Source organism: Natrix helvetica (assembly GCF_964273705.1).
Source record: "Natrix helvetica genome assembly, chromosome: 2".
NCBI lineage: Eukaryota > Metazoa > Chordata > Lepidosauria > Squamata > Natricidae > Natrix > Natrix helvetica.
The window spans coordinates 175770992-175784448 of NC_138552.1; the positions used below are offsets into that span (position 1 = coordinate 175770992).

The 13457-nt window shown below is 38.5% G+C and overlaps 1 protein-coding gene across 11 annotated transcripts in view; it reads left to right on the top strand.

The window, feature by feature from the left end:
- Positions 1–13457, top strand: part of PM20D2 (peptidase M20 domain containing 2) — a 39296-nt gene continuing 25839 nt past the window's right edge. For 8 of the 11 annotated variants that reach the window (XR_014174781.1, XR_014174782.1, XR_014174783.1 and 5 more), the window contains exons 1-3: positions 3–691; positions 1206–1354; positions 9554–9696. Coding sequence is in view for 3 of the 11 variants with exons in the window: in XM_081945808.1 (XP_081801934.1) it covers positions 185–691; positions 1206–1354; positions 9554–9696 (799 nt within the window). In the remaining 8 variants the exon portion in view is untranslated. Of the gene's footprint in view, positions 692–1205; positions 1355–9553; positions 9697–13457 lie in introns of all 11 variants that reach the window. The other 3 variants (XR_014174780.1, XM_081945810.1, XM_081945809.1) reach the window with 2 other exon arrangements.

Here is a 13457-nt window from a genome sequence, read left to right on the forward strand (position 1 = left end):
CTCGGGCAACGTGAAGTTCAGACTGCTCGGCGAGTTTCGCGGACGCTGGCTCTTTTTTAGGCGTATTTTTTTTTATTCACTGCAGCGTTATTATTATTATTCCTCTCCTCGGAAAGCGGAGAACGGTCCCTCTGCTGCTCCTTTATTTTCTCCGCTCCTTCCTTCCTTTTGTCTGACCATTGCAATGAGACCCAACGAAACAGGAGAGGCGTCGTCCGCCTCGGAGATGCGCTTGGACGAATGGAAGCGGTGGGCGGCCGAATGCATCGACGGGTCTTCTCGGCGGCTGGGCGAGCTGAGCCGAGAGATCTGGAGCCACCCGGAGCTGGCTTACGAGGAGCACCAGGCTCACGCCGCCCTGACGCGCTTCTTCGCCGGCCTGCCCGTCTCCTCCTCTTCGGGCGCCTGGTCGGTGCAGCGCAGTTACAAGTTAGAAACGGCCTTTCGGGCAGACTGGAAGTGGGACGGGGCGTCCTGCTCTCCCGCCGAAGCCAGCCAGGCTCTCCCGCAGCCACCGCCGCTTCGGCTGGGCTTCCTGTGCGAGTACGACGCCCTGCCCTCCATCGGGCACGCCTGCGGGCACAACCTCATCGCCGAAGTGGGAGCCGCCGCCGCGCTGGGCCTGAAGGGCGCTCTGGAAAGTCTTCGCCAGAGCCCCGCCGGCCTCCCTCGCCAGGCGCCCGCGGTTAAGGTGAGAAGCCCAGAATAACTTTATTGTCACTTTAAATGATCTAATCGGCAGACGTTAAAATGCAATTTCGTTCACCACCTTCAATATACCCTACATAAACATGATGACTGACTGACTGATAGATAGATAGATAAATAAATAAATAAATAAATAAGCAAGCAAGTACCGTATATATCCACATATATGACACAGTGAAACAACACAGTCTAAGTGAGTTGGCATCTTGGTGCTCTTAGCAGCCCTCCTTGGTTTTAATGCTAGGGAGCACACGGGATTATAAAATGCTAACTTTAAATTTTGAGCATATCTCCCTTCCCTCTGTTGTTGTTTTGTAAATCTCTTATCTTTATGTAGAAAGCTATGCATTTTCAAAATGTTGTCAGCCTGAGTGCAATGTTGAAGAGAGGAGCACACACATCCCAGTAAACAGGCTTTCTCTGGCTAGGATTCCCTTGGCGCGATGTTCTGTTGTTGTTTTTCCAGACCCTGATGTCTTGTCACCTTCTCGTTTTAGGTCACAGTGCTGGGTACCCCTGCTGAAGAAGACGGAGGAGGCAAAATAGACTTAATTAAAGCTGGGGCTTTTGATGGTCTAGATGTTGTTTTTATGGCTCATCCCTCTCAAGAAGATGCACCTTATTTACCTGATATTGCAGAACATGAGTGAGTATGGAGGAGTGGGAAAGCTTTGCTGAGAGTGCCTGAAAAAGGGTCCTGTGTCCTTTGAACCCCTTTTAGATTCTGAAGGCTGCTTGGAATCCTTTTTCATCCTTTGTGTCAGTTCGTGAACAACACACTACAACACATTTATGGAGTTCAGCAATAAGCTTCTGCTTCATCTTGCCTGTGTTATGCAAAAGTTGAGGTTCTGTGCTCTGTTTATAATATCCCAAAGGTCTCTTTGGGAGGAAAATGTTTCAGTTCTTATTGGTTTAGAGCCACTTCCATTTTTAACATGAATGCATGGATAGGATGATGGTAATACATTTTTTGTTCCTTTGACTGACAATTGTAACAACAGCATCTTTTCCTGAATTCTTGCTCCTACAGTAGTCCTACATGTGAGGAGTCCTACTCAAATGGCCCTTGGTCTTACTCTTGGTTGGTACTCATTACTATATTATACTAGGGAAGCAGCAATGGTCAGAAATAACAGTTGCCTCCATTTTCAATAACTCACTTGTATTCGGTGTTGCTGTCTTAGTATTTGAAGGAGGCAGAATGCCAAACTTTTTAATCCTCCAAAGAGGAAGAAACAACATCTATGATAAGCAAAAGCAACAATTTCTTGCAACCATAGCTTACCCAGGGCTCTGTGTTGTTTTACTAAATGCAGGGCTAACCATTTTCAGAAACTGCTTCTACAAGAAATAGTTATTCCAGGTATTCCTTGACTTATTACTAGTCATTTAATGCCTGTTCCAAAATACGGCTCTGAAAAAGTGACTTACAACCAGTCGTCATACATACAACTGTCAAAGTCCACATGGTCACATGATCAAAATTTGATACTTGGCAAATGGCATGTGTTTACAACAGCTACAGGTCCCATGGTCAAGTGATCACTATTTGCAACCATCCCAGTGGACTTCCAACAACCGAAATCAGTGGGGGAACTAGGATTCACTTAAGGAGTGTGCCAAAAAGGTCATAAAATTGGGGGCAACTCACTTAACAAATGCATTGCTTAATAAAGCAAGTTCCAATCCCAATTGTCATAAATTGAAGATTACCTGTAATAACTTTCCTGTATTGTTTTTGATTTTTTTTCTTGTTTTCTCATTTTTAAGCAGTGTAACTGGGGTAGGCTCAGTAGTATTGGCCAATATAAACAACTAGAAAATGAAGCAGTTGTAGTTGTGGAGAGGTAAAAAATAAAATAATGGATATAACTGCACAGTTGAATCCCTCACCTCTTCGTATGTTTCACCAGTTGTACAAAGAGGTAGGGCTTTTAATTGTAAGGGCATGCCTGCAATAGTGACTTTTTTGATACATGCTTATTATTTTATTTTATTTATTTAGTTTGTCAGTCATGTACAAGATAACAGGAATAAGAATAAACATGAATAAGGACACAGGAAATGGGTACAAATAAATTGGTACAAATAAATAAATACACATATATACAACCTTGCAGGCATTCCTGATGATACCTCCACTGATTTTCTATAAACTCCACAGCTATATATCACCTAAATATCTGGCAAACACTAAAGGCTCCCACATTCTTGTTATTCCAGAGCAGAATTATGAAATTTCCTTCTTATCTGCTTATTTGCAATGCTCCATAGTTGCTTATTGGTTCAAATTTGCTTAGTAATATACTGTACTTGACACTATTGAGATAATTGTGAAGTAAGGAAAATATTATCACAAATGGCATCCTGTTTTGTGACCTTTCAGTAACTTCTTTGGTAATAAATTACATGTAAAATTAAAATAAAATAGTAGGAAATTAGGAGAATTCAGTTATCAGATATAACTGAAATAGGCAATATTCATTTAATCTGAACATTTTTGCATTGTAATTTTTTATGAATGTGTAGCTATCAGTAGTCAAATATTTATTTTAAAAACTAAGCAACCATTTTTAAAAGTTCATGTAACTTCATCATTATAGAGGTTGCAACAAGTACATCTTTCTCCCCTTTTATAATGTTATTGTTTTCAGTATTTTTCAGTATTTTCAAATGACTACCTTCTGTCATGTGACATGTAGCTGTACTATAATTGGTTCTATAGATAAGGCTGAGTGTATTTAAAACACTTGAATTACTTAATACAGTTCTTATTTCATAATACCTCTTCACATGATTCTCTAAAGAATTTGTTTCTACTGGGGCTATGACGTTCATTGCAGAACCGTTCAGGAAATTGGATCTGATGTTTACCTATAATACAGAATTCAATATCTCATAACTCAAATTTATATGGAACAATGTTAATTTTACATTTATTTTCATTTTTCTTTATGTCTCTCCTTATCCCCCCAGATCAGTTTTGGGATTGTTTTAGCTTGAATATAATGGAGCTTTCTTCTTTTAATATTTCAACATGCTTCTGAAAGTCTTCAGACAAGAATTAGCCCTCTGCTAATACCTCTGGTATTAATAACATGAATCATTAAGAAGTCAATGATGTTAGGAATGGTTAGAGGAACAAGAAGAAGGGGCAAGCAAAGAACATGTTGGCTTGATAATACCAAAACTGATACAAAGATGAACATGCAACAACTGAAAGAAGCTGTGTCTGACACTTGCCTATAAAATCGCCAAGAGTTGGACACAACTGAATGGTTAAAACAACAATTAACATGTGCAGTGAAAACAATGCACACTTCAATTTTATTCTTTAAAATGAACATGGCTTCTTTTATATGGCTCTGAAAGTCACAAGGTTTTCATATGTCTATAATAGTGTAATGAGAGATAATTTAGTGCAGTGGTTAAAGCATCAGACTAGAAATGTGGAGACAATGAGTTTTAATCTGCTTTAGGTACAAAGTCAGCTATTCTTGGGCTAGTCACTTTCTCTCAATCCTAAAAGGGAGGCAGTGGCAACCCACTTTTGAAAAGCTTTGCAAAGAAAACTGCAGGGACTTGCCTAGGAAACTTCCAAGAATTGAACTTTATTGTATTGAAGAAGAAAAATAGTGTAATAACATAGATGTGTTTTTATGTAAACTGGTGGTTTTTCATAGTCTAATATTCTCTTGGACTTCATAAACAAAGCAAATTGCAGTGCTTTTGTTAGATATACCTTAGTCTTGCAGTGATGATTTCCTGTGGTTAACATAGAAGTTGAAGATTTTTTTTCTCAAAATGTAACAGTTGATCAACATATTATAGTTATTAAGTACTAATTGTTTTAGTGTGTAGGCAAGAAAATACATTGCAAAAAGTACCAAAAATACTACAGTGTTTCCCCCAAAATAAGACAGGGTCTTATTTTCTTTTGCCACACGAAATATGGCCTTGGGCTTATTATAGGGGGAGGGCTTATTGTTTTGGGGTTGCCAGGCAGCTGCTCCCTTGCGAGCGGGCTCTCGAAAAGCCGGACACAGCCAAGGGACGTGGTGCTCTGCCCGCTCCCCAGCTGCCACTGCTTGGCACATTTGGGATACCCCCTAGGTCAGTGCATGGAGCTCTTCCCGGCTGGAGAAGGGTTGCACGGGCCTGTTCCGCCCCCAGCAAGCATGCCTCCCAGCCTCACCATGCCCTGGCCCAACTCTCTCTGCAGAGCTTCCTTGAAGCCTTCGGAGCGCGAAAAACCGGCCCTATGAGCAAACCGGAAGTTTGGGAACGGACTTCCAGTTTGTTCGTAGGGCCAGTTTTAGCCCTCTGGAGCCTTTGGGGAAGCCTCCTGAAGGCTCCTGAACACTCAGGAGGGCTAAAACCAGCCCTACGAGCAACCCGGAAATGATTTCTGGGTTGCTCGTAGGGTCGTTTTTTGCCCTCCAGAGCGTAACTTCTGGTTTGTCTGTAGGGTTGTTTTTTGTCCTCCAAAACTTCCGGTTTGCTTGTAGGGTTGGGTTTTTTGCCCTCCGGAGCCTTCAGGGAAGCCTCCGGAAGGCCCCTGAAGGCTCTGGAGGACAAAAAACAGCCCTACGGATAAACCGGAAGTCTGTTCCTGAACTTCCGGTTTGCCTATAGGGCTGGTGTTTCGCGCTCCAGAGGTTTCAGAGAAGCTCCTGAGGCCTTGGGGGGGCAGGGGAGGCGGTTTATCTCTTTCACCCTCCCCAGGCTCCTATAAAGCCTCTGGAGCTGTGGAGGGCAAAAAAAGCACACAAAAAATGGGGAGTGTTGGTCGTGCACGCATGCATGCTCAGGTTGTGGGCATTGCATTATGGGTGTGGCATGCCCGCATACGACCCCCTTGCGCTCCCCTCGTTTCTGGCACGCGAGCCACAAAAGGTTCGCCATCACTGTACTATCATTTAGTACTTACTACTAGTAATATGTTAGCTCCACTAGCTTGGTAGACCAGACCAAGAAGCCACAGGAAAGCTAAAACTTTGAATTTCTAGTTTAGAACTGATTACATTTCTAACATTACATTTCCTAGGAAACAAAAATATATTTTCTAAGTAATAATTGTTTACAGTGTTTATGTGCCACATCTTATTAGCTAAACAAAACTATTAAAATGTACAGATAAAACCAACCTTTTATCAGATATTGCCTGCTAGTACAATTCCTTGTCAGAGGCCCTATTCTGTGTCCTTCTCTTCATCTGAAAAAGCCCGCAGGCCATCTCTATCTACAGATTGATATAATATAAAAGATGCAAAAGAAAGGAAAAATCTGAGATGGAGCAGGGAAAAGAAAGCAAGCTCAGATAGTAGTTCTTACCAATGTGTTTAACAGAAAAACAGACATAACCTTTATATGAATATGTTCATATCTTAAATTCTGTGTTTCATTTCATGCTCACTCTAATTAAAAATATATCTGTAGGCATAAATAGGCATAAGGATTCATGGATACTGGAAGGCTGAATTTATCAACAAATACTTGTTCTAGAATTGAAATCTTTGGTTCTTAATGCCCCATTTCATTCTTTTTGATGCTAATAAATTAAACCCAGGCATGACCTAAATAAATTAAGTTCTGGAGTGTCCTCCACAAGGTTAATTGAGGCAATGCTGAAAATTTAAGAAGCTGACAATGCAGCACAAATCTACACAATTGTTTTGTGCTCTTGAAAAGAACATTCTGCTGTGTTTGTAAAGTTTATTTAGGAAATGATTTTGGGAAAATCATTTTTAAAAAATTTACACTGAAAGTTCTAAATTTAAAATTAATGTGTAGCACATTGATTGTATGCGTTATATGTAGCTTCTAAAACAATGTTACAAAATGTGCAGATCTTTGATAATCTTAAACATTCTGCTTTTTTGTCTTTGAGCTTTGGTGCTCATCATTTTTATGAAGGCCCATAATATGGTTTGTCCTTTACCTGGACCTTTAAGCCTTCAGTCCTTCAGGGTACCCATCATTGCTGTAACTGAGTTCATCCACCTTGCTGCTGATCATCCTTTTTTTTCTCTTACATTTCATCTTTCCCAGCATTCAATGATCTGGCATATCCTCTCTGATACACATATTATATCATCAATGAACTATGCACACATATTTTGCATTTGTGCTAAGTAATATGTTGTGCTTGGTTGTTACTTATATGCAAATAAAATATGAGTGCAAGCTGCAACTAAAATATGAGTGCAGGCATCTAGCATTAAGTGAAGCATAATATTCAATGTTGTCAATAAAAATATAATCCAAAATGCCATTTTTTGAAAGAAGTGCACATTCATTCGCTTATGATTCTTTGTAAAATCAGAATTCCCTAGCATGCTAAGTACTGTAAATTATAAATATATAAGCAAAATAGCATTGTTTTAAATGTAATTTTTCCTAAATTCAGAAGACAAGATGAAAAGAACATGAATATAAAGCAAAAACAAACTACAATTATAGTTAGCTTCATGTATTCATGCTATGATTTTTAGAAAGTCTGTGATAAAGTGAAATTAGCAATAATTACCAGCTGTTTATTATATTTCCCCCACTGTAAATATGAGACACTGGCTTACTGTAATAAGGAGTAATACAAGGATTTGATATAAAACCTTCACAGTTGGAACTTAAATATATAAAATTTAAATACCTATGCCTAAAACCCAGTGGTGGGTTTCCAAATTTTTTAGAACCTCTTCTGTAGGTGTGGCTTGCTTCGTGGGAGTGGCTTGGTGGCCATGTGATCAGGTGGGAGTGGCTTGCCAGCCATGTGACCAGGTGGGAGTGGCTTGGCAGCCATGTCACTGGGTGGGCGTGGCCAACTTGTAAAATGTGGTGAAACTCACTTAACAACGCTCTTGCATAGCAACCAAAATGTTGGCTTAGAAACTCTGGCATTTAAAGTATGTAAGTCTTAAAGCTGTCACGTTACAAGACCCCTGCACCCCAGCCGTTTAGGGGAAAAAAAACCCAGGGGTGTTCAACTTGGCAGCTTTAAGACTTGTGGACTTCAACTCCCAGAATTCCTCCTCCAGTCATGTTGGCTTAGGAACTCTGCCATTGAAGCATGCAAGTCTTAAAACTGTCAAGTTACAAGACTCTTGCACCCCTAACCCTTTAGAAAAAAAAACCCAGGGGTGTTCAAACTTGATACCTTTAAGACTTGTGGACTTCAACTCCCAGAATTCCTCTTCTCGCTCTTCATCTTGATGTCGGATGGGCGGGGGAGGGAGCTGGAACCAGTTCTAAATGGCACTGTAGATTTTTGGAACCCCTTCTATAGAAGAGGTTAAAACTGGCAGGAACCCACCCCTGCTAAAACCAGTCCATATGGGCATTTTATCACTCACCATAGAGCCCTCAGAATAATTCATCAGGAATATCTGGAGACTGTAACAGTTGAGACCTACCTAATGTCTTAGTGAAGATTATTCTACAATGAAGGTGCGGCTACTGAAAGATTTCTGTTTCTAAGAAGTTTTAAATATTTGCCAATAAATTCTAAATCAGCAAAATAGGGTTGAGATTTTAACATTCCCGAATTCTGTTTCTTGATATAATTTTTCATAATTCTTTATAAACATTTACTTTTCACTCATTATTTTTAAGATTGCATTTGTATTTCAGTTCCTGTTAGTCAAATGTTAAATTTTATCATGTTTTTCATTGTCGGTGCTGTCATTTTAGTATATTACTTTTCTAGACTTTACAGATACATGTTTATCTGAAAATAAACAGATGGGTGACCACATTTGGGCAATTGGTTGATCTCACAAAATCTGATTAGATTTTGACTCAATGCTCAAATGAGAGGCCACCAATAAGAAGAATGGCTGCAAGTGCGGGAGGTGAAAAATACATTCTATAGGAAAGCAATATCAAACAGCCTTCATTTCATTGCCAGCAGAACTACAGGGACATAACCATAGTCAAGCTCAAGTCAAATAAGACTTTATCTTTGGAAGGAAGGAAAATATATATTTGCCAGTCATGTACATTTCATAAAAGATACATCTGCTGTCTTATCCCTTTATTTTGGCTTAATAATTGGTTCAGATGACGGTCTTCTATGGAATTCTTCTATGACAAATAGATGTCTTTATTTTAATGACTGTGAGAAATTAATCTGTATAACTACACTTCTAATGCAGGTATATGTGTTCTGTAAAACATTTTTTTCCTGTCTAGAAATGATTTCTGGGTTAGCATATAATGAGATTTGTTCATTTTCTTGACCTAGGAAGAGCAAATGAGTTAGTTTTATTTGGGTTTGCTTTGTACTGGATTTGCCAAGAACAGTGGAAGGAAACATAGGAATGGCCAAAGAAGGCACATTTATTATGCTCTTTTTTAGATAGGCTCTGGCTTAAACAATAAACCATGGATTAAATAAATCCTGCCTTGGTACAAGCAAAACTATTGTAGAAAGAAGCACGTAGAGAAGATAAACCTTTAATAAATCTCCAGGAAGTTTTTGTCTTCATACATGTTTAATATGTTCTTTTTACAAAGTGTTGCTAAAGGTTTTAGGTACTAATTCACTAATTTCCTCCAGGCTTAATTTTATGTGCTATATAAGTTCTCTAATAATATATATGTACTAGAGATCTAATAATGTTTTGCAGTGCCACAGATTAGCATTGACTATGGAAACTCTGTATCACCTTCCATTCATAACCTTGTGTTGATTTGCTGTTTCAGATCTTTGTAGAGCTTTGAAGTAATGCTATACAATGTAGCATGCACTTATCTCCTTAAAATTATTTTCATGAAATGAACCCAAAGGGATTTTCTTTCCTTCAAAACCTTTTAAAAACAAGTGATGGCTTTTATTTCCTAGTGTGACTGTGAAATACTATGGAAAAACTTCTCATGCTGCTGCTTACCCTTGGGAAGGACTAAATGCATTAGATGCTGCAGTGCTTGCATACAACAATCTGTCCCTTTTAAGACAGCAAATGAAACCGACATGGAGAGTACATGGTGAGACCTTCCTTCACTCTTATGTCCGACAGGTTATATCAGACCCTGATTAAGCAAATGTGTTCTATCCGGCATGTTAATGTTATACAAAATGAACGGCTGCTTATGTTTATTAGTCTTAATTATTCCAATAGGGTATTAAATGCATAATGCATAATGCGTAAGAACTCTATTTTTCATATGAAAATATGAAGCAGCTATTAGCTTTTACATAATCATTAAATCCACATTTTCAGAGTATAAAATTAAATTAGTATGCTTTTTAAATTAAATGTAAATAAAATTAAAAAGTAGCTTTAATCCTATATTCTGAAGTTGGTTATATTAAAAAAAACTAAATATGGCCTTTGACAAGGAAGAACTTGCATTCATTCTCTAGATATATTAAGGAAATACATACATATGCATTTAGAAATAATCATGGTGAAATTAGTAATTTTTTTATAACTGCTTAATTTAAGGACATTTCTTGAAAGAGACTGAATTATCTTGCATCCCAAAGATAATTATTGTGGCTGCATTAAAAATAAAGTTATTATGTGCAATATATGGCATACCTAAAGCTGGTATCATTTTTAATAATAATAATGAAAAAGTGCGTTAAACAAAATCCATATGGTTTCCTTAAATACGATATATATAAAAAACCTCTCATAAATTATCTAAAAAGCAAAAGATTCTTGGTAAAAGAGATAAATAATTTGTTTTTCCCATTATTGTCCTTAGGTTATTTTAATCACCATTTATCCATGCCATTTGATCCTGTTTAATAAAATATTTAGATTTTAGTTCCAGTTGTTGGGGTTTCCTTTCAAAATAATACAGCATATATAATAAGATAATTAATACCCCTTAAATAGTAGATAAAAAGTGTTCCATATGGGTCTTTACATCTATTTTGATCCAGATAAAGCATTTATTTAGTGACTTATTGGAGGAGGCAAAGTATCTCCTTTTCTGGATAATTGTCTCTTTTCTGTATTTCATCCTTCCAGTTTCTGCTTTGTGAAGGTTTCATTTCATACTCTCTTAAGTTGCAATGACGTAGCTTCTGAAGTCTTAGGCAGAAATCATTAATTTAAATTTACCTCAATGTATATATTGCTCCCTTCAAACAGTAATTTGTACAGTTCACTAACACTACAGGAGAGAGTAAGTGATGGTGTGTTTTATCCCCCAGGTGATCCACCTCCTCAAAATTGCATGGAAGTTGGTAGGGGACTTTGAGGAAATCTGAAATATTGCTATGAAACTTTCTTTTTCCAGGTGCAAATCTGTGCTGATACTGGGGTTTTTTTTCTCTTCTGTCCATTTTGGGACTATGTTAACTTGATCATAATATAATTGTTGTAGGTGAATTGTTGCTATCTGTAGTAGGCTGACTACAGAATATTATTTTTCCTATAATTTTAAAATAAAGGAAGCCAAGCTTAAGTTGTATTTATTACATTAACTTTCTAGTAAGCATTTAGCTTTTCTTCTGACCATTGAAACAAATCAAAAGAAAAGCATTCAACTAGACAAGGCATCTGTATGCCAGTTTGTAATTCAATGAGCTTTCTGTCTTTAAAATGAACATGTTATGGCACTGAGAATGATTATATAAATGTTAAGCATCATATAGAGACTCAATCTGTTGTAGTAATTAGAGGCACTAGGCTAGAAATCAGAAAACTAGGAGTTTTAGTGCTGCCTTAAGCAGGAAGCTAGCTGGATTACTTTGGCCAGTTACTCTCACAAAATTAAAGAAATAGATAGTAGAAAACCACTTTTGAAAATGTTACCAAGAAAATGTTGCCAAGAAATGTTGCAGGGACACGTTCAGGAAGTCGGCACATGTCTCCACTGCAAGCATTATATAAGTGGAATTTAAATTGGTATAGTGATTGTTTTTCAGAAAGATGGAAATTGGTCCACAGCTTTGCCTATTAACTGTTCACTGTTCTAGTTTTTACATTCTCTTCAAATGAGCAATTTCCCAGGACATTTCTACAGCAGTATTTGTTACTATACAACTATCTTAAGTATGGAATAGTTTGACATGGGACTGTTCCATTCTTTTATTTTCATATTGCTGAGGAAATTTCATATTGCTGGCAAAAGCAGTTCTAAATATTTCATCATTTAATGGGCTGCTGACAAAGCAAGATGCTTTTGTATATTAATTTCAGGAATGTGTGGCTCAAAGTAATCTTTATGCTTTTGTATCATGTAAACCTTAATATGATGGATAATCTATGATTATGGAATTATAATTTCAAACATTGGGAAGCAGGTACTGCTTACCCAAGGACTCAAAAATACCTACTCGGTCTTTTCAGATATTTCTGATAGCTTCAGTTTAACTATCCTATGACTATCTGTACCATGGGATCTGTGTGTGTGTGTGTGTGTGTGTGTGTGTGTTTATTTATTTATTTATTTATTTATTTATATTTATATGAAACTAGATTATCCAGGATGAGACCAGGTTGGCAGTCTCTAACTAAGCCCCACAGGACCACCTGCTCTGCCAAGAAGGCAAAAGAAGAAGCCAAAAGGTGGTTGAGCCACTGAATCAAATCAGCCCTCCCCAGATGTGCTGCGAGAGGCAACCCTCCTCACGCACCCCTAGTCAACACATCTGGGAGGTTGGAAGGAAACAAGATCCCAATCCTTTCTGTGTGTTTTCCCATTTTGTATGCCCAAGAAAGCTTTGCAAATGTTAATTGCTATTACAATTAATAAAAGATTATTCCAGCCAACCTTCTCCAACTATTTTGCCCACTCATTTGGTTTTTTGCTGACACAGCAGCTTATTTGTCTGAGCTGCATCCAAGTTGCCAATTGTCCTTTGCTCCGTTCTCTTTGGTGCCCGGTGGGTACTGTAACCATATTTTGCTGAAGAAAAGAAATAAAGAATAACCCCGAAAGGCAAATCTGAAGCTCCTGGCTGCTACTTGCTCCCTCCCTCTCATCCACCACCACCCTGGCCAAACGATCTGAACTCCAAATGGCCTGGAGATTGACATGGAAGCAATGGCAGTGGCAGTAGGGGATATGACAATGGGAAGCCCCTTCAGGGTTATTCTTTATTTCCTTCCTTCAATGAAATATGGTCCCCATATGCACAGGGCAAAGAACAATTGGCAACTGGGATGCAGATCAGAAAAATAAGCTGCTGTGTCAGCAACACCAAATGAGCTGACAATGATTTAATTACTTATAATAATAATTAAAATTAACAGATCCTGCTGTGATAATAAAATGCCTTGTGTGGGTTTTTTCCCCACTCGTCTGATTCACAACACTTTCTTGGGGATACAAGATGGGAAAATACACAGAAAGGATTGGGATCTCTTCCTTCCAACCTGCCAGATGTGTTGGCCAGGGGTGGGTGAGGGAGGTTGCCTCTCGCAGCACATCTGGGGAGAGCTGATTTGATTCAGTGGCTCAACCACCTTTTAGCTTCTTTCTTTGCCTTCTTGGCAGAGCAGGTGATTTGGTCCTGTGGAGCAGGACTAGAGACTGCCAACCTGGTCTCATTCATGCAGGTGGCAAGTGGATCTGGAACAGAGTGCTGAGCCTGGGGAGAAAATGCCATTAGTGACACTCCAGTCAAAAAATTTGGGCTCAGGAAGACCTCCTCTTCCTATTATTATCCCTTATGTCCTCCTAGAGAAACATACTCTGCACATGACCAGAAACACTATGAAACCACCCTTATGGCTTTGGAGGGAACATTGCTGCAATGCTCCATCCAGCTCCTCTAAAATCTGTCC